Source organism: Vulpes lagopus, chromosome 2 (genome assembly GCF_018345385.1).
Source record: "Vulpes lagopus strain Blue_001 chromosome 2, ASM1834538v1, whole genome shotgun sequence".
NCBI lineage: Eukaryota > Metazoa > Chordata > Mammalia > Carnivora > Canidae > Vulpes > Vulpes lagopus.
Window position 1 is genome coordinate 43379420 of NC_054825.1, and position 21414 is coordinate 43400833.

Below are 21414 nucleotides of genomic sequence, written 5' to 3' on the forward strand. Positions count from 1 at the left end.
GCCCCTTTATTTATTTTTAAAGATGTATTTATTTATTTTAGAGCGTGAGTGCATGCATGAGGTGGGGGGGAGGCAGAGGGAGAGAGAGAAGCATACTCCCCACTGAGTGCTGCAGATCCCTTCATGGAGCTGGATCTCAGGACCCTGAGATCATGACCTGAGCCTAAATCAAGAGTCAGTTGTTTAACCAAATGAGCCACCCAGGCACCCCAACAACAGCCCCTTTAACTCTCTACCCAGCCCCTAGCAACAACCATTCTACTTTATCTCTGTGTGAGTTTGACTACTTTGGGTATCTTACATAAGTGGAATCATACAGTATTTGTCCTTTTGTGTCTGGTGTATTTTACTTAGAATAACGTCTTTAGGGTTCATCCGTGTTGTAGCATGTGTCAGAATTACTTTCCTTTTTAATGGTGAATAATATTCCATTATATGTATATATATCACTTTTTTTTTTTTTTTTAAGATTGATTTATTCATGAGAAACACAGAGAGGGGCAGAGACATAGGCAGAGGGAGAAGCAGGCTCGATCCCAGGATCCTGGGATCACAACCTGAGCCAAAGGCAGATGTTCAACCACTGAGCCACCCAGGCGTCCCTATATATCACCTTTTCTTTTTTTTTTTTTTGTTAAATTTTTTTTTTAATTTTTATTTATTTATGATAGTCACACACAGAGAGAGAGAGAGGCAGAGACACAGGCAGAGGGAGAAGCAGGCTCCATGCACCGGGAGCCCGATGTGGGATTCGATCCCGGGTCTCCAGGATCGCGCCCTGGGCCAAAGGCAGGCGCCAAACCGCTGCGCCACCCAGGGATCCCTATATCACCTTTTCTTGATTCATGTATCAGTGGACATTTGGGTCGTTTCCACCTCTCAGCTATTGTGAATAATGCCGCGAAGAACATGAGTATATAAATACTGCTTCAAGTACCTGCTTTGAATTTTTTTGGGTATATACCCAGAGGAATTGCTGGGTCAAATGGTAATTCTGTGTTTAAGTTTTTGAGGACCCACCAGTGTGCTTTTGAAAGCAGCTTTGAGGGAAAAGATTGGGACTCAGATTCTAAAGGGGAATTGAGTCAACACCCATTTCTTGACCACTTTCTTGAATAGGTCTGGGCTGACACAGGAAGAATCTTTGTCCTGGAAAAGTTTACATTCTTTGAAGGAAAGGCAAATATACACATGATGATTTTTCTACACGTCAGTATAAGTTGAGTGTCATGAGAGTCAACTAAAAAGAGCTGAAAGGAACTCAAAGGAGGGAGAGCCTACCTACCTTTGGGGTGGAGGTAGAACACTGAATGAACAAGAGGAGGGTGAAGCCTGAAACCATAGATCCAGTTGAAGCAAGTTATTTTTTTTTTTTTAATTTTTATTTATTTATGATAGTCACAGAGAGAGAGAGAGAGAGGCAGAGACACAGGCAGAGGGAGAAGCAGGCTCCATGCACTGGGAGCCCGATGTGGGATTCGATCCCGGGTCTCCAGGATCGCGCCCTGGGCCAAAGGCAGGCGCCAAACCGCTGCGCCACCCAGGGATCCCTGAAGCAAGTTACTAATTGAATAACCTTAGACATCTCAAAGTACCCCAAGAGAGTGCTTTGGGGTGTTAGGAGTGGCATTATGTTGAAATTCGCACATGAATTGTAGTCTCTTACAGAGTTTGTGAATCCTGTTCTCTTCAGTTTGCAGACCTGATTGCTTCTACTGCTTTGGAAGGTGTTTAAGAATCATAGTGAAGAAATTATGGATTTGGCACATATGTTACTGCTACCCTGTCAAGCTCAAGATACATTCATATGGCCAACTATTGTTTCCTAATACTTCCTTTCCTTCACATGTCTTCCTATTTCTACTTCAATAAGTGAGTAGTAGAAGTAATGTCTTGGAATTTTTATCTTTTTGTGGTTACAGCTTAAGTAAATAATTCTGGATATCTGTTTTTTTGTTGCGGTTACGTTTATCGAGTAACATACCCAGCAAGGTAGTCTGTCATTCTGCCTTTATTGCATTATATTCTTTACAAATATTTCAAAGATTTTTGTTTTGTGCCACCCTTTTTTTTTTTTTTTTAAGTAGGTTCCCTCCAGCGTGGGGCCTGAACTCACGAACTGGAGATCAAGACCTGAGCTGGGATCAAGAGTCGAGCATTTAACTGACTGAACCACCCAGGTGGCCCCTGCCACTTTTTTTTTTTTTTTTTTTTTTAAGATTATTATTTATTTGAGAGAAAAAGTGCAGGGCGGGGGTAGGAGCAGAGGGAGAGGGCTGAGCAGACCCTGTGCTTAGCGCAGTGTATTGTGGGGATCAATCCCATGACCCTGAGATCATGACCTGAGCTGAAATCGAATTGCAATGTGCAACCGACTGAACCACCCAGGCGGCCCTAAATATAAATTCTTATTGTCAATAAATAAATAAATAAATAAATAAATAAATAAATAAATAAATTCTTATTGTCTTTAGACAGTTACCTGTCTTAATTGTCTTTTAACAACACATTAAAGACAAAAAAAAAAAAAACATTAAAGACACTGAAAAACCTTGGCTTTCTTTATTTATGTAACTTTGTTTTGGAGTCTCTTTGTTCAAAAGACCTACCTAGTGAGATTTGTTATCATGTATAACCAAACATATAGAGGTTTTTGTCCCTGTACATTTGTGGGGCTACTGGTTTTCCTCACGGAGGGCTATGCCAATGACTTAGTCCATCTAGACCAGGACTTAACTTCCATGATAGGCTCAGTGTGTAGGATACTATTGGCACATAATAGGTGATATAAAGTATACAAACTGAACTCAAATTGCATCTTAAAGTTTAACTAGAGGCTACTACGTCTATTTAGTGGCAGTTGGCTTCACAGTTTGGCATTTACTAACAGCAGTTTGGAAGGCAAATCTCTCTCCTTTGCTCCTCCATTCTTTTGCTTTTGTACCACACACCACCTTTCCATCTTTTTTTTTTTTTTTTTAAGATTTTATTTATTTATTCATGAGAGACACAGAGGCAGAGACACAGGCAGAGGGAGAAGCAGGGTCCCTGCAGGGAGCCCGGCGTGCGACTTGATCCTGGGTCTCCAGGATCATGCCCTGGGCTGAAGGCGGTGCAAAACCGCTGAGCCACCCGGCTGCCCACCACTTTTCCATCTTGTGTGTGTTTGTGTTATTTGTACTTAGAGCATCATGGATGCAGGCACTTCCTCAGCCCTGCTGATACGATATCCTTGCTGATTTGTGGGCTGTTTATATTAAAGGACATACAGGTCTATAGTCCCTAGTCTGCAGCTCTGAAGCACAAGAATTTTTGTTTGTTTTTTGGTAAGTTGGTTTCCACAGCTAATTAAGGGCCACCAGGGGCTCCTGGGTGGCTCTGTCCATGAAGCATCTGAAGCATCTGCCTTCGGCTCAGGTCATGATCCCAGGATCCTGGGATAGAGTCCCACATTGAGCTCTCTGCTCTGCAGGGAACCTGCTTCTCTCTCTCCCTCTGCTGCTCCCTCTGCTTGTGCTCACTCTCTGTTTCTGTCAAATAAATAAATAAAATCTTTTTTTAAAAAACTAAGAAAAAAATAATTAAGGGCCATCAGCCTGGTTGAGGCTGGCTCACTTGGTGCAGAAATGTGAATGTGCTTAATTAAGGATAGTTACCTTGTGTACTATATCACCTTTCTAAAATCCAAACAATGCTAATAACTCCCAAATTTCTCTAGCTGGAGACCTCTCCCCTGTACTGTAGACAAATAACCAGTGGCCCACTTCATATTTCCTCTTGGATATTTAATAGGTGTTTGACTTCTGTTTTTCCGTCTTTCTTCATATTTGATTTTCAGCAAATCCTATTTGCTCTATATTCAAAATATTACCCAGATTTTGGCCACTTAATACCACTACCACCACCTTCCTCCCAGCTATACCAGTGAATTCAACGGCATCTCTAGCTTGGATTATTTCAGTTACCTTAACTGTTCCTCTGCTTTGTTACTGCCATTCTTTAGTCTGTTCTCAGCACAGCAGTCCAAGTGAGTCTCTTAAAGCTTAACTCAGATCATGTTGCTTTTCTGCTTAAAACCCACCAATGGCTTCCCATTTCAGTCTGATTATCAAGCTTGGGTCCTTATGACATCTGAGAACAAACATCATGTGCTCCTTTGCCTACTACCCTCAGCCTCGTTACCACTCTGACTTCATTTTCTACCAGTCTGTCTTTCCTGCATTCTGCTCCAGCTAGACAGCCTTTTTGCTATTCTTGGAAGATATTAAGCACATATATGCATCAGGGTCTTTGCATTTTCTGTTCCCTCTGCCTATAATGCTTCCCCTAACATGGTTAGCTTTTTATTTCCTTTACCCAAAAGTTACCTTATCAGTGAGGTATTTTTGGATATTCATATCTAAAACTTCAGAAACCCTTCTCTTCTTTTTCTTCTTAGCGCTGTCACTGTATAGTGTTCTGAATACCTTGTGTACTATCTTTTTTTCCCACTAAAAGGTAAACATCATGAAGGTGGAGATTTTTGTTTGCTTTACTGCTATATCCCTAGCTCCTAGAACAATGCCTCGTGAATATTAGAGGGTGCATGCATGAATGAGTGAATGATTTGATTTCTACCGTAGACAAGACCGTTGGCTACGCAGTGGAGGATACAAAGCTGGTTAAAGGTATACCCAGACCTGTTGGGGGCAGACATATAGCCAATAGAATAAAGGTAGGATGAAGTTAAGTGACCCATCTGCCTACCCCCTTTAACTGTCTTAAGTCCTTTTTTTTTTTTTTTTTTTTTTTTTAAGAGAGCAAGACAGTTGGGGGGTGGTAGGGCAGAGGGAGAGGGCCAGATACAGAATCTTAAGCAGGTTCCACAGTCAGCACATAGCCTGAAGGGGGCTCCGTCTTATGACCCTGAGGTCATGATCTGAGCCGAAATTGAGAGTTGAATGCTTAACTGACTGAGCTGCCCAGGTGCCCCTGAAGTTCTTTTCTTTACAATGCTTTCTTTATAGCTGTAGCTAGTTTATCTTCTATTATTTATGCTCAGGCTGTTGTTTTATACCGTTTTCAGTTAATTTATAGAAACCTTGTCACATAAACTAAATGTCCGTATCTTTTAGAACAGGGTTACAGGATGATTTTCTTCTTTCATATTCCTATATTATTAATACTTAAATTTTTTTAACTCTCCATTTTGAAATAATCTTAGACTTCAAAAGAAGTTGCAAAAATAATACAAAGAATTGCCATATAACCTTCACCCAGATTTCCCAAATGTGTCTTACAAAACTGTAGGTCAGTGATCTGGATCATTTTCTGCCTACAGAGTCAGTATCATTAGGACCCACTCTTAGTTTTGAATTTCTTTTTGAGCTGTACTAACTACTTGTAAAGAGTTAATTCATGACTTTTATTTATTGTAGGTCTTTAAAAGAACAATGAGACGGGCACCTGGGTGGCTCAGTCAGTTAAGCATCTGACTCTTGATTTCAGCTCAGGTCATGATCTCAGGGTTATGAGATGAAGCCCCCTCTCCAGGCTCCACACTGATCATGGAGCCTGCTTAAGATTCTCCCTCTTGTCCTCCTCCTCTACACACGCCCCCCAACTCTCTGATGCTGCTGTTCTCTCTCTTAAAAAAAAAAGAAGAAGAAACAGAGATTATTTACTTACTTTTTAATGGTATAAACTCATTTAGCGGGCAGCTTGGGTGGCTCAGCGGTTTAGCGCCACCTTCTGCCCAGGGCCTGATCCTGGAGATCTGGGATCGAGTCCCACATCAAGCTCCCTGCATGGAGCCTGCTTCTCCCTCTGCTGTGTCTCTGCTTCTCTCTGTCTCTCTGTCTCTCATGAATAAATAAATAAAATCTTAAAAAAAAAAAACTCATTTAGCTATTAGGGTTATACATGTAAACTATATTGTGGGATCTTAATATTTGTAGTTTTCTTGTAGCTTGAAACATTCTGGTATTTCATCATCCTAGGAATTATTTCATTACTGCTCATCAGTTATTCCCTATTATGTTAAAAAAGACTAAAATAGTAAAAATAGGGAAGAATTATGGCATTGCCCAGAAGGAGACTTCAATGGTAAAATAAATCATCACTATTACACTTCAGTTTTCTTACTGCTTTGCCTGAAGCATTATAGCATCTTTCAAGAAAGTGTACACGAAGTTGGGAGATACCATCTTAAACATTCTGTAAGACATTAGCATCTGGGGAATATGACCATATTTTATACTATTTTTACAACTTTTTTAAGGTTTCAGGAAACATTTGGTAATCCTTAATTTTTTTGCCTCCTGTAATGGCAAAGAGAAGAAAACTAATGGACCCACTAGAGGAGCTACTAGACAAACTACTAGAGGAGCTAGTAGACAAGCAGTTCAGCAGACAGCAGCAAACTAGACTGGGGTGATGATGGTAAAATTGACTATAAGCCAGTTTGCAGACTGTGTAGTATGTATGTATGTATGTATTTATTTATTTATTAAAAGCTTTTATTTATTTATTCATGGGAGACCCAAAAGAGAGAGAGAGGCAGAGACATAGGCAGAGGGAGAAGCAGGCTCCATGCAGGGAGCCCCATGCGGAACTCGATCCCAGGACTCCAGGAACACACCCTGGGCTGAAGGCAGGTGCTCAACCACTGAGCCACCCAGGCGTCCTGACTATATAGTCTTTAGATGACAATATGATGAATTTTCTCAGAATGAAGAATTTATGCGTGCACCATGTATTTTTGAGGGACGGGTAAGAAAAAATGATGTCCTCATCCAGGTAGCCATTCAGCAAGAAGGACTTCAGAATGAAATATTTCAACATGAATCAGAACCATTTTAATCTGCTAAAAGGGTGTACAATTGTATTCTTTAATCTTTCAGGATGTTTATGCACCAAAATTGACTTGTGAGTGGACACTTGCTAAAGGCGGGTGTACAGAGGTGATTGGAAGGAAACAAGATACAGAAATGAAAAAAACAACATTGGATTGGTCATTCTAATTGGCATTTATTAGCCTAAAACTGAGAATGCCTACAGTTATGGAACAAAGACGATGATTGTTCTCTCCAATAAAATTAAGAATTAAGTTTTCAAAGTATTGTGTTTGGTGATGAAAAAAAAAACTCCAAAGTGATGATAAGCTAGAACTTTACTAGAGATGTATCTGAAATCAAAATATACAGAGTGGCTGTGTTCCAACTTCATGGGTGATAGTTGGTGACGAGTCAGTTGCGTTTTAAAGGATATTGCCTATTTTGGGTATTTATATCTTCAAAACCAGGAAAAAAAACCCCAGGAAAATAGAGAATAAAAGTTTGGATTTGCAACTTAAATTCTTTTTTAAAAAATTTTATTTTTATTTTAGAGAAATGGGAAAAACAGGGAGATCATCTCAAGCAGACTCCATGCTGAATGTGGAGGCCAGTGAGGAGCCAGGGGCTCAATTCCACAACCCTAAGATCATAACCCCCACTGAAATGAGTCAGTGCTTAACCAAATGAGCCACCCAGATGTCCCTGCCTTTTTTTTTTTTTTTTTTTTTTAGGATTTATTCCCTTACTTTAGAGAGAGCGTGCATCTGTGGGCACTTGGGAGTGAGGGGGGAGAGGCGGAAAGCGAGAAATCCAAGCAGACTCTCTTGAGTGCAGAGCCCAACTCAAGGCTTGATCCCACCACCTAGACATCATGATGTAAATTGAAATCCAGAGTCCAGTTCCTAATGGACTGAGCCACCTGGGTGCCCCTAGGCACCCTTGCTATTTAAATTCTTACTAAAGTTTCTAGTAAAGTTTTTCACCAACATGGTAAATGATATACTGAAGGTTCAAGGTAAATCATGTGTTATAAAGAAAGTAGTGATGTGTTTTGGTCAACCAAGATGACTGTTCTGAGCAACCTTGATAAAAAATTGTTGTCATACCACAGTATAATGTAATCCCACCAAAGCTCACAAAAGGTTATGTGCCAAATGGGGTTAGCATTATATTAGATAGAGGTTTCTCAACCTGGCATTATTATATTTTGGCCAAATAATTCTTTGTTGTGGGGATTATCCTGTGCATTGTAGGATGTTTGGGAATTCGTGAGATGCCAGTAGCACTCCTGTCCCCTGACAACCCAAAAATGGCTTCTGACATTGACAGATGTGCCTGGGGGGGCAAACTCTTGTGATTGAGGCCTACGTCATTAGAAGAATGTAAAGCTGATTCAGGGAGGCATGGGTATTAGGTCTTGTGTTTTAAGAAGAATGGGTTGTTTATTTTGTTTTGTTTAAGATTTTATTTATTTATTTTTAAAAGATTTTATTTATTTGTCAGAGAGCACACAGAGGAGCAGGGGGAGCCGCGAGCAGAGGGAGGAGCAGGCTCCCCGCTGAGTAGGGAGCCCAATGTGAGGCTAGGTCCCAGGACCCTGGGATGATGACCTGAGCCGAAGACAGAATGTTTAACTGACTGAGCCACCAGGCACCCCTAATTTGTGAAATTTAATTTAACTGAAAACATAAGATTCTTTAAAGTTGGGTTTTCCATTTGGATTTTTTTCTTTTTAAAAATATTTTATTTATTCATGAGAGACAGAGAGAGAGAGAGAGACAGGCAGAGAGAGAAGCAGGCTCCATGCAGGGAGCCTGACATGGGACTCGATCCTGGGACCCCAGGATCACACCCTGAGATGAAGGCAGATCACTTTGCCACTCAGGTGTCCCACCATTTGGACTTTAATAATCATGGAGAACTGTCTAGATTTCTAGGAGGCCAACTTTTTACTGTGATGAAAGACATTTTAGGTTGTAGAACTAGAAAATTTGTTTTTATATTTATCATTGTGAAAAGGTTAGCTTTTACCTCTGCCCTTCTAAGATTTGTCTAAGTGTGACACGTTGGCTTGCCAGCTGTTTGCCCTATTCCAGAAGACTGTCCTGCAATATCCGAATTATCCTGCTCTGCTTGCTTTATTTGGGAATTATGATTTCTTTGCATGATGATTTGGAGCTATTCCCACTTTTTATTCTAACACAAGGCCAGATGACTTTTTAGTGTTCTGCTGCCATTGTTTGTTCACATTAGTCTTTCTTCACTAGTTTCTGTCCCTCAGAGTGCTTTTTCTCTTGTTTAAATTCTGTCTTCATAGACTAGAGTTCTGATAACAGTGTAAACTCCAAATCTGAAGCAGTCGGAGACCATAGTGGCAGATGAAAATCATGTCAGCTGAAAGCAGGGCTTGAAAGTAGCTTTGTGTCTGATTCTTGTGGCTCCATTATTTGGCATTCAAATACTTTATAGTTTGGAATTTCACTGTACCTCTCTGCAAGCAGGATACTATTGTCTGTCCGTATTTCTACTCCAGATTGGTCATGCATTCCAAGGAGAAAGTCTAGCTTCTTGCCATGTGACTTTGAACAGGTCACTTAATTTCTTTTGAGTATCAGTTTCCCCTCTAAATAGTGTTCTGGGTGTGCCCACCTGACAGGTCTGTTGGGAAGAGCACACTGATTTATAGCAGTCCTGATTGGAAGACTTGGTTGTTGTAGGGCAGGAAATCTGTCCTATTCAGTGCTGGACCCCCAGCACAAAGCACAGGGTCTGGCTTGTATAGATCCTTGGGAATTATTTGTGGAATAAATGAATTGGCAAAGACTATAAATGGCTCATTGTCACCTGCAATTCCAAAGTTACTGTAGTAATTTAATCTCATCCTGTGTAACCCTCATGCCCTAATTCATTCCTAATTTTCAAGATGTAACCAGACATTTACCTTCTCTGTAGAGTTTTTTTCCAGTATACACATTTTCTACTCTTTACCAAATTTCTTTTTTCTCTTTACCAAATTTGTAGTACTTGTACCACTCATGAGCTGGTTTGTATTGTTAGCCTTCTCTCCCAACATTTTATTAAGAACAATTTCAAAATATACAGCAAAGTTGATAGAATTTTATAGTGAACACCCATATGTATATATATATACACACACAAGATTTTACATTACCATTTTATTTTAGTAGTATTATTTTTAAAGATTTTATTTTATTTATTTGTGTGAGACACACACAGAGAGAGAGGGAGAGAGAGAGAGAGAGGCAGAGACACAGGCAGAAGAAGCAGGCTCCATGCAGGGAGCCCGATGTGGGACTTGATCCTGGGATTCCAGGATCAGGCCTTGGGCTGGTGCTAAACCTCTGGCCACCCAGAGATCCCTACATTACCATTTTAATAGTACTTGCTTTATGTATCCATTCCTCCATCCAAACTAATTTCTCGATGTATTTCAAAGTAAATTTTTAGTACACTTTCACTGAAGTCCTTGAGCATGCGTATCCTTAACTAGAGTTCAGTATTTGTTTATAGCTTTTTCCTTCTGGTGCAAAATTTATAGCGAGATGCACAAATCTTAAGAGTACATTGTGTGTGGGTGTTGAAATCACACTGTATTTACTCTGTAGCTTGTTCTTTTCACTTAATAGAATGTTTTGCAGGGTTTTCTTTATAGGGAACCCCAATCTTTCTAATTGCTGTATAGTTTTCCCAATATGGATATATCAATTTCATTCAGTTATTGATAGACATTTAGATTTTTCATACTTTGCTGCAGTAAATATAATTGGCAGATATAAAGGATAGACACCTAGAAGTGGAATTTCTAGATGAAAGGGTATGCCCATTTTAAATTTAAAAATTTAATGGATGCCACAAATTGCCAACCACATAGTCTATACCAATTAAAACTTCTTTTCAGTAGTATTTTCCTATACCCTCACGCCACACTCAGTATCATCATTCTCTCTTAATTTTTGCCTCTTGCTTTGGGGATATCATTTTACTTTATATTTCTCTGATTACTAGTGAGGCTATATACAGTCTCCCCAAGTAGTTTTTGTAGGACACCACCTTTATATCTACTCTCTGAATATTTGCTAATTGAAAGAGTGAATGCTGCCAAAGCCTTCCCGCTCTGTTGGGTTGAGACTGAAAGGATGAATGAGCTAAGTGTGGGAGAGGTTAAAGATAGCTGAGGTTGCTCATTGCATGTGTGTCTTAAGTAAAAGTAAAGTTTTCTTCTCCCTTTATTTCTTCTTCTGTGAGAGGTCGGAGATACTGAGGTGGTTAAGAATTCGGGCTCTGGAGGCAGATTTGGTGGATCGATATTCCAGCTTTGCCTATTAGCTGTGCAGCCTTGGGCAGTTTACTTTATCCTCGTATTTCAGTTTCTTCAAAATAGAGAATAACACCACCTTATAGGGTTGTTGTGGGGATTATAATAATATTTATAAATTGTGTAGAATGGTGCTTGCAATTTATTATATGCTAACTATTATTATATTAACCATTACTCTTGTTCTTTCCCTTCTGCATGGTCAGTATTTGTGTGTGATATGTTAGCACTGTGCAGAATGCAGACAAAGTGGAAAGAGACCCTGCCTTGAAGAAGCTTTAGATGTTGGAAAAGCCCTAAAAAGACCAGACTGGATTCCTAGCCAGAATATTACTAGACTTTTTGCATCCTGCAGGAAAGAAAATGTTCCTTCATAGAGGAATATTATTAATAAGGGATTCTGGAATCTCCTTAGTGTTTTTTTTTTTTTTTTTAAGATTTATTTATTTATTTATTCATGAGAGACACAGAAAGGCAGGCAGAGACACAGGCAGAGGGAGAAGCAGGCTCCATGCAGGGAGCCCGATGTGGGACTTGATCCCAGATCCTGGAATTCCGCCCTGAGCCGCAGACGGACGCCCAATCGCTGAGCTACCCAGGCGTCCCAATCTCCTTAGTGTTAAGGAATATTAAGAGTCAAAAGTATCCTAAAAATGATCTTTTCCGACCTTCTCATTTTATAGTTGGAGAAACAAACTCACAAAGAATGAGGAAGTTGTTGGCAAGTCTAGAACCATTGTCCTCTTACTCCTAGCCTATTACTCTTTCATGATACCATTTAATTGTTGAAACAATTGATATGGGATCCCTGGGATCCCTGGGTGGTTCAGCGGTTTAGCGCCTGCCTTCAGCCCAGGGCGTGATCCTGGGGTCCCGGGGTCGAGTCCCATGGCCCGTGTTGGGCTCCCTGCGTGGAGCCTGCGTCTCCCTCTGCCTGCGTCTCTGCCTCTCTCTCCCTCTCTCTCTGTGTGTCTCTCCTGAATAAATAACTAAAAATCTTTAAAAACATATTTTAAAAAAAGAAACAATTGATATTTTAAAAATTAGACCACAATGATAGTACTAGGTTTTGAGAGGAGTTAGGAAGAAGCCTTGACTGTTTTTGTAAGCTTGCGAATATGTAATGAATGTTAGGAATGATGGCATTTGAAGAGAAAACTAGAGAATAAGAAAAAGAAAGGTGTATTTTCTTGTTTTTACTTTAATTAAAAAAATTTTTTTTTATTTTAAAATTTTCTTTTAAAGATTTATTTATTCATGAGCGACACACAGAGAGAGGGGGAGAGGCAGAGACACAGGCAGAGGGAGAAGCAGGCTCCATGCAGGGAGCCCGATGTGGGACTCGATCCCGGGACCCCAGGGTCACGCCCTGAGCCAAAGGCAGACGCTTAGCCACTGAACCACACGGGTGTCCCATATTTTCTTGTTTTTAAATTGGAGGTTATTTTTCAATCCTGTAGTCCCAAGTTAATTCAGACCATGTTTTTATTTAAACTTCAGTCGTTCAGTTATGATATGCTTTCCACTGTGGGGGCTGTGTGTACAAGCATCCACTTAAACTAGCCAGTGATCATATCCAGGATGAAGTAGATATTCGGTCTGGGAGTTGAGCTTCTAGTAAATGCACGCAACTGGTCCTAAATTGTACACATCACATTGCAGTGTGGACTGGTTTGCATGTTGATGCTTTTGGTTTCTGCAGGTTTTGTGGTGCATCCCTGAGCATGAACGCAGAATGAAGCGACGTTTGGATGACCAGGAGTCACCGGTGTATGCGGCCCAGCAGCGTCGGATCCCTGGTAGCACAGAGGCTTTTCCTCACCAGCACCGGGTGCTTGCCCCTGCCCCTCCTGTGTATGAAGCAGTGTCTGAGACCATGCAGTCAGCTACGGGAATTCAGTACTCTGTGACACCCAGCTATCAGGTACGCTGGAGCCCAGCAAGGGACTTGGTGTAAGGGAGGATCATGGTGATTTTGTCCAATTAAAAAAAAGTTGTATTAAGCATCCAGTTAGATATAAAATTATATTTATGAAATATCCATAAGTAAGATATAACAAATAACAGAAACAATGTATACTTGTGTGCTCACTGTGCAGGTTTTTAATTCTTTGTTATCTTTTAATTATTTCTATTTTAAAAATGTTTTTAAGTAATCTCTACACCCAGTGTGGGTCTCAGACTCACAGCCCTGAGATCAGGAGTCATGTGGTCCACTGACTGAGCCAGCCAGATGCCCCTAAATCATTTTGTTTATACCTCTAGACAATAAAATTGTTTAGTTTGGGTATTTTTGAACTTTTATGTAAATGAAAACATATATTTTTATTCTTTTTTATTTTAAATTTTTATTCTTTTAAAGGATTTTATACATGTGAGTGTGTTTGTATGTAATCTCTATATCAAAAATAGGTCTGGAACTCAACCTTGACATCGAGTCACGTGCTCCACTGAGCCGAGTCAGCCAGGTGCCCCTTAAAGATTTTATTTTTAAGTAATCTCCATACCTACCTTGGGGCTCAAATTTACAGTCCTGAGATCAAGAGTCATATGCTCTACCCATTGAGCCAGCAAGCCACCCACCCCTGTATTTTTTTCTTTAACTCACTTTTTTTCACTCATTGCAGTTCCCAAGACTTACCCATATTCTTGTGTATAAATAATTGAGTCAATTCCACTCTTTTATGAATTATATGAGTATATCCTGTTTACTTATCCATTTTTCTGTTGCTGCATGTTCAGGCTATTACCACATTTTTCACTGTTGTAAAGGTGCTGTGTGACTATTTTTAGGTATTTCTCCTATTGCAGTGGTACAATGGCAGTCCGTGACAAGATAAGCTTGCACCAGAATTTAAATCAATGTGCTACTTTTTTTATAATCAAAACAGTCTTGTCATGGGGAAACGGAGGCAGCTGAATTAAACAGTGTGCTTATTATTAGTGAAACAGAGTTGGTTTACAATCTGGTGCAAACTCCTTATCTTCTTATAGACCACTCAACAGGTTTGGGCACATGAGGAAGAGTTTTTCGGATATCTAGGAGAGGGTTGCTGGGTCATAGGGTGTGTGTGTGACATCATTGCCTTTAGTAGGTAATGTCAAATTGTTTTTCAGAGTTGTACCAGTTTACATTTCCACCGCATTGTGTATTCCTGTTGTTCCAGTGCTGATCTTTCATCTTTTCCGTTTACTGTTTTGTAGAAATTGAAGAAATGTGTTTTTTGCCCTTATTATTTATGAAAGTAAATATCACCATGTTTTTGGCTTTGTTTTGTTTTTTTATTTTTATTTTTTTAAAGATTTTATTTATTTATTCATGAGAGATGGCAGTGAGAGAGAGAGAGAGGCAGAGACACAGAGGGAGAAGCAGGCCCCATGCAGGGAGCCTGATGTGGGACTTGATCCCAGGTCCCCAGGATCAGGCCCTGGGCTAAAGGCAGCACTAAACCGCTGAGCCACCAGGGCTGCCCTTTGTTTTGTTTTAAATGATATAAGATGACTTCTTTCTCTGACCCTTCAGACTTTAACCCACTTGTGCATTTCTTGGGTATCTGTATTTACCTGCCTACCTATCGAGATACACTTCTCTTTTCATGTAATTTGAATGATACAGTGTATACTGTTCTCCTGTTGGTTCTTTTCACGTAATACATAGTGGGCCACTTTTCACCTGAATACTACGTAAGTGTAGGTCTACATAATCTTTAAAACATCACTGCATTTATAATATTCCATTCTAGGTCAGTTTGAACCATGATTTATATAAGTGGTCTGGAGAGGCCTTCTTCAACCTAACTTGTTAAGTGACTTTTTTTTTTTTTTTTTAAGATTTTATTTATTCATAGAGACACACAGAGAGAGGGAGAGAGAGAGAGAGAGGCAGAGACACAGGCAGAAGGAGAAGCAGGCTCCATGCAGGGAGCCTGCTGTGGGACTCGATCTCGGGTCTCCAGGATCATGCCCTGGACTGAAGGTGGCGCTAAACCGCTGAGCCACGTGGGCTGCCCTGTTAGTGACACTTAAAAGGTAGGGCTTGTACCAGGAACATACATTGGTGTAATCTTTTTTTTTTTTTTTTTTAATTTTTATTTATTTATGATAGTCACAGAGAGAGAGAGAGAGACGCAGAGACAGGCAGAGGGAGAAGCAGGCTCCATGCACCGGGAGCCTGATGTGGGATTTGATCCCGGGTCTCCAGGATCGCGCCCTGGGCCAAAGGCAGGCGCCAAACCGCTGCGCCACCCAGGGATCCCTGGTGTAATCTTTCTTGAGAACAATTTGACAGTTTGCGGCAGATTTATTTTATTTTATTTTTTTAAGATTTAATTTATTCATGAGAGACACACAGAGAGAGGCAGACATAGGCAGAGGCAGGCTCCCTGAGAGGAGCCTAATGTGGGACTCGATCCCAGGACCCTGAGATCACGACCTGAGCCAAAGGCAGACGCTTAACCAATGAGCCACCCAGGTGCCCCTGTGGCAGATTTATTAATTACTTTTTGACTCAGCAATTCCATAAATCCATAAATTTCTCAGAATTTATTAGAAGAAAACAAAAGGGAAATCCAGGGGAAGTAGGAGATGGTGATTCCTTAGGTGTCATTCTTAGGAGTCCTTTTAGAAGCAGTACCAAGCCCTCCTATGGGGCTGAGGGCCACAGTCATAGGACTGCTACAAACTGAATCTTTAAATTAGATCTTGGAAAAAAGTAAGGCTCCTTGTTTTCCTTGGGTGATTACTTTTATTTGAACAGATTGATGACTTTCCTATACCTGGGATAGTTGCATCTATATTAGAAGCTGTAATACAAAATATAAAAGCTCATATAAAACCTGTCATCTCAAGTGTTTACAAGTTCCAGTTAAGCCTTTTAAAAAACTTCAAAACATGCATGTTGGAATATAGAAGCTCAGAATAATAATAACCCTTCTTGCTAGAGGTATATTAGAGCTTTTAGAACTGTCTAAATAGTTTCTTTTTACTCCTAATATGTAACTATTGTTTGGGTAGGTTTGTAAGTAATTGTCTATTTCCCACCCTCCCCTATAAATTTGTGGAGACTTGAAAAAAAAAACTTACCCTCTCTTATGTTGTAGTATACAACTTCCATTATTTAGATGAAGTCTCATGTTATTTAGTCTTTTTATTTGACTTGGCAAATCAAGTATATTGTCCTTAGTTGTTTTCTGTGGTGATTAACAGTTCTGAAATAGGAAAATTTAAAAAAAGCTTTGGAAATTTCATGTAGCATTTTTTTTTTTTTGTAATAGAAATGGAAGGAAAGGATCTTGTGCTTTATTTCACTCTAAGTTTATAAGAGGATGAGAAAAAGCATAGAAGATAATTATGTTTGAGGCCAAACCACTAACAATTTGGAAGAAAGTTTTGTTTAGCAAATAAAGATAAGCAAAATAAACAAATATGGATAGAAGTAGAAAATAAGGGTCATAAGCAAAATAAAAATCTTCTCTAATCCCACCACAAGCTAAATTGCTAACATTTTGCTGTATATTTGTTACCTAAGGTTTAAAAGATTTTTTTGATTTATAGATACTGCTTTGTAATGTGCTTTCTAAAAAAAATTTAGAAGTTTAAATCCATATGTAACACATGAATGCATTCAGCTTACAGATTGTGAACGTATTATTTTTTAATTTTATTTTTTTAAAGATTTTATTTATTCATGAGAGACACAGAGAGAGAGAGGCGGAGACACAGGCAGAGGGAGAAGCAGGCTCCCTGCAGGGAGCCCGACTCAGGACTCGATCCCGGGACCCCGAGGTCACGCCCTGGACTGAAGGCGGCGCTAAACCGCTGAGCCACCCTGGCTGCCCAATTGTGAACATATTGTTAAAATACATGCATCTATATCAGTGCTATTCCAAGTGTGGTCCACAGATGGCTGATGTGTATACTTTCTTATTAATCTATAATGACCTTGAGTATAGAAAATGAGAATATTTAGAAACTTAGAGTGATTTGGACATGGACATAGTAATTTTGTCATATATCTCTAAAATGTGAGAATGGAAATTATGGGCTTACATATTTTTCATTTCACTTCTCTAGTAATTCATTTTTATCGTATCTTATAAAAGTAGTGGCCCATGATGGATTGGAATTTAAGAAAAAAAATAAAAACGTGTCCTTTGCCGTAGATAGTTTGAGAAGTGTTGAGCCATATAGTTTTCAATAGTGGCAGAGAATTCTGTTGTAATATGGGTGAGTTATAATTTATTTCACCAGTTCCCTTTGTGGGAAATTTGGGTTTCTGAATACAGATGGTCCTGAACTTAGGATGGTTTGACTTCCAATTTTTCAACTTTATGATAACACAAAAGTGATGTACACTAAAAACCATAGTTGGAATTTTGAATCTGGATCTTTTCTCAGGCTAGCAGTATGAAGTACTGTACTCTCCTCTGATGCTGGGCGGTAGCAGCCTCAGCTCCTGGTCAGCCACAGGATTACGAGGGTAAACAACTGATAGATACCCTTATGCCATTCCATTCTGTTTTTCTCTTTTTGTATAGTTTTTAGCATATTACATGAGATTTTTTTTTTTTTTTAATTTTTATTTATTTATGATAGTCACACAGAGAGAGAGAGAGGCAGAGATACAGGCAGAGGGAGAAGCAGGCTCCATGCACCAGGAGCCTGACGTGGGATTCGATCCCGGGTCTCCAGGATCGCGCCCTGGGCCAAAGGCAGGCGCCAAACCGCTGCGCCACCCAGGGATCCCTACATGAGATATTTAACACTTTCTTGTAAAATAGGCTTTGTGTAAGATGATTTTGCCCAACTGTGGCTACGCTAAGTGTTCTGAGCACATTTAGGATAGGCTAGGCTGAGCTATGATGTTTGTGAGGGTAGCTGTATTAAATGCATTTTCAACTTAGGGTATTTTCAGCCTAAAATGGATTTATCAGGATGTAACCCCATTGTAAGTCAAGGAAGATTCGTAATTCTCTGTGTGTGTGCAAAGATACGCATGCATGTATTTTAGATGAATCTGGGGAAGAATGCAGAAGCCTTGAAGTTTCTTGTCTGCATTTTGTCCACCCCAGGTTTCAGCAGTGCCACAGAGCTCTGGCAGTCACGGGCCCACCATCGCAGCGGTTCATAGCAGTCATCATCACCCAGCAGCTGTGCAGCCCCACGGAGGCCAGGTGGTCCAGAGTCATGCTCATCCTGCCCCACCAGTTGCACCAGTGCAGGGACAGCAGCAATTTCAGAGGCTTAAGGTGATATTCAGCTCCTCTTCTTTCATTGAGAAGTTTTCTCTCTCAGCAGGAAGCATTGGCTTCAGCCTATTCATAGTGGCATTATAACTTTTAACATACTAGACTAGGGATTGAATCCTAAGAAGTTTTACTTTGTTTTTGTTTTGAAACCTACTTAGATTTCCCCTCTTACTGTCCGTGCCTGATCCAGAGAATACATTCAGGAAATGTTTTTGGAATGCATGAATGCATGGTACTCAGACGTGTCAGGATAGCAGGACTGTTTCCATACGAAATAAAGGCCTTTTTTTTTTTGATGCCTCCTATTGAACTCTTAGTTCTTAGCATGGCATAAGGTTTTGTTGAGTGTACACATAGTTGGCTACAGTCCTGTACAGTCACTGGGTCCAGTATTACCTTATGATTTACTCTTTTTATCCCTGTTTATAAATAGCTGAATGGGCTGCCATCTTCACGTCCATCCTTAGTAAAACACATGCTCCTTTTTTGGGAACCTTAATAAAGATTGGGGAAGACTATAATTGTGAATGAAGTGTCAGTGTTTTCATCTGTTCTGCTGAGTATGTGCTGTAGGTTTTTAGTCCTTTTGAAATTCATGAGGCATCTGTGGAGAAGTGGAGCTTGTGTTCCCAGCTAACCCCCTCTCTCTCTGCTTACTTGAGTGTGACTTCAAGATAAGTGATTGTTGCAGTAAGTGTTTCAGATTTGTTTTTCTTATTTTACATTTATATAAAATTTAAAATCAAGTGCAAGAAATACAAATTAAGGAACTATAAGGAGATAAGATGTTGCGTCTTCATTTGGTCCTATCAGCCTAATTAAATAGCTTTCAGGTAGGAATAAACAATATACCCCTGAAGGATACATCCATGTGTAGCAAACATTTTGGCCTTCTGTTTTTCTTGATACTTAATGTAGTTCTCCTTGATCCCTGCCCTCATTACTTTGGGTACTCAGGAACTTGTTTAATATTGGCCTAAGAAAATTGAATGCTAAAAAGAGTTGACTATACTTAAGCATAGTCTTTAAAGAGAGTCAAATTATTTGGGCCTGAAATTTTCACTCTGGGCTCTGTCTTTGGGAAAATTTGTATAAGCTATATTGATGTTTTTCTTAAAACATTTTGGTTGTCTGCTTGTAGAGTGATGGCTGTATACCAAACTGTATTATTGCCATGAACTTAGTACCTCACAAAGTCCTGATGAAAATATTTTTTTAGAGTTGGTTTGGTATGATTTAATTCTATATTAATACTGTATTCATCAGTTAATACCTTAATCTTGCAAAAGGGCTTCTAAACTTGCTATTAAACTAACAAAAATATACATTTTTATAAGCTTTTTCTGCCAGTCCTGTCAAAACACAGCAGCTATTTTACTCATCTCCCTCACTTGAGTATAACTATACAGATGTGCTTTGTCTGTTTTACAGAAACCATCAAGAAAGTAAGAAAGGGTTCTAGAGTTGGGGTTCTAGAGTGAATTATGGACAGAGTTAGGACTTCTTGCTCTGTTCCTTCTCTTCTTGCTCTTGAGTATGATTCCTGGATGCAAGAACTTGTTGAATTTCTGTTCTGATGAGGAGGGGTAAAATGCTTTCTCATGCCTCCATTGTAGCTTCATTCAGTATTCCCACATTGCCAGCCATTTTTGGATCAGTCTTAAAATGCTTTACAAGCATTTGAATAAACTTCAATAAGCCATTTATATTCTATAATGAGGAAGTATTCAGTGAAAATCCTTAGGTTATTTCAAGCATCATTGTCTATACTTTCTTTTTTGTCTCTGGCAGATTGATGACAAGAAAGATTTGAATAATTTCAGGCATGTTTAGTGTGATTTAGCTACTTGTTGAATGCTAGCAGCATCGATATTTAGCACATCTTTAGCAAGTTCTCTTTACAGTTGTTCATGTTTGGCTCCCCAACAAGATTGTGTACTTCAAGAGGTTAAGGACCTTGGTAATAAATGCCTGTTGAAGTGAACCAAGAAAATACATCGGCAGATTCAGGGCTTCCCCGAGTTCTTCCCTGAATCCACAGTTTCTGAAGGACCAGCTCCAAGTTATTTTCTGAGTTGTGGTTTCTATGTACGTTTTTATAAAGAATTGAACTCTACTTTAGGTAATGAGAGAATTTCCTCAGTATGCTTACATGCAGGTAGTTTATTTACTTATTTATTTGTTGGGGTGGAGGGGCAGAGGGAGAGAGAGAATCTTAAGGAGACTCTATGCCCAGCGCGGAGTCTGACATGGGGCTGGATCTCACCATTCTGAGATCATGACCTGAGCCGAAATTGAGAGTGGAACTGAGCCACCCAGCGGCTCCTCCCTCGCGCCCCCCCCCCCCCCCCCCCCCCGCATAGTTCATTTACAATGTGGTTGTTAAACTGGGCATTTTAAAGCATAGTGTTATTTTGTAACTAATTTAAATAGCAGTTTACTATGACCAGTACCTTTTTTTCCCCAGACATAGACACATCACATTTCTTTCAGTCAGACATCTGCACTTTTTCTTTCTCTGTAGTAATTATTATACTATAGCATGTTTTCTTTTTATTCAAAATTTCATGTTTATTTTTGATAATTCTTCTTTGTCATGTGATTGTGAATGCTATTCTTAAATATCTCCCAAAGTCTTTACTTCTTCTGCAAACTTAGTTTTATATTCTATCACCTTGGTCATTATTAATGAGACATTTCAATATAGAAAGTTCTGGATATGAATTATAAATAGTTCATTGAATTTTAACAGATTGTTATGTTATTTCTAAAAGTACAGAAAAACCAACCGTGAAATGAATGGGTATTGACAAAGTATACAAACTACTCTTGCAACCATGAAATACTCTGATTAACTGTGGGATAATGGTTCCCATAATGGAGCTTCCCATAAGGGAAGTTTGGGCAACTCTGGAAATATCATTTAATGGTTTATTTGAATATAAATGTTCTACTTCACAGTATATCACAAGAGTAGGGCTTATCAAATCATATGTTTATTTCTGAAACTTCCCTA

At 39.5% G+C, this 21414-nt stretch overlaps 1 protein-coding gene across 3 annotated transcripts in view; it reads left to right on the forward strand.

Moving 5' to 3' along the window:
- Positions 1 to 21414, forward strand: part of SIN3A (SIN3 transcription regulator family member A) — a 70503-nt gene that overhangs the window by 4724 nt on the left and 44365 nt on the right. For 2 of the 3 annotated variants that reach the window (XM_041744062.1, XM_041744063.1), the window contains exons 2-4: positions 1694 to 1872; positions 12854 to 13075; positions 18222 to 18398. In XM_041744062.1, the coding sequence (XP_041599996.1) occupies positions 12887 to 13075; positions 18222 to 18398 (366 nt within the window). In that variant the 5' untranslated portion in view covers positions 1694 to 1872; positions 12854 to 12886. The remainder of the gene's footprint in view (positions 1 to 1693; positions 1873 to 12853; positions 13076 to 18221; positions 18399 to 21414) is intronic. The other variant, XM_041744061.1, reaches the window with a different exon arrangement.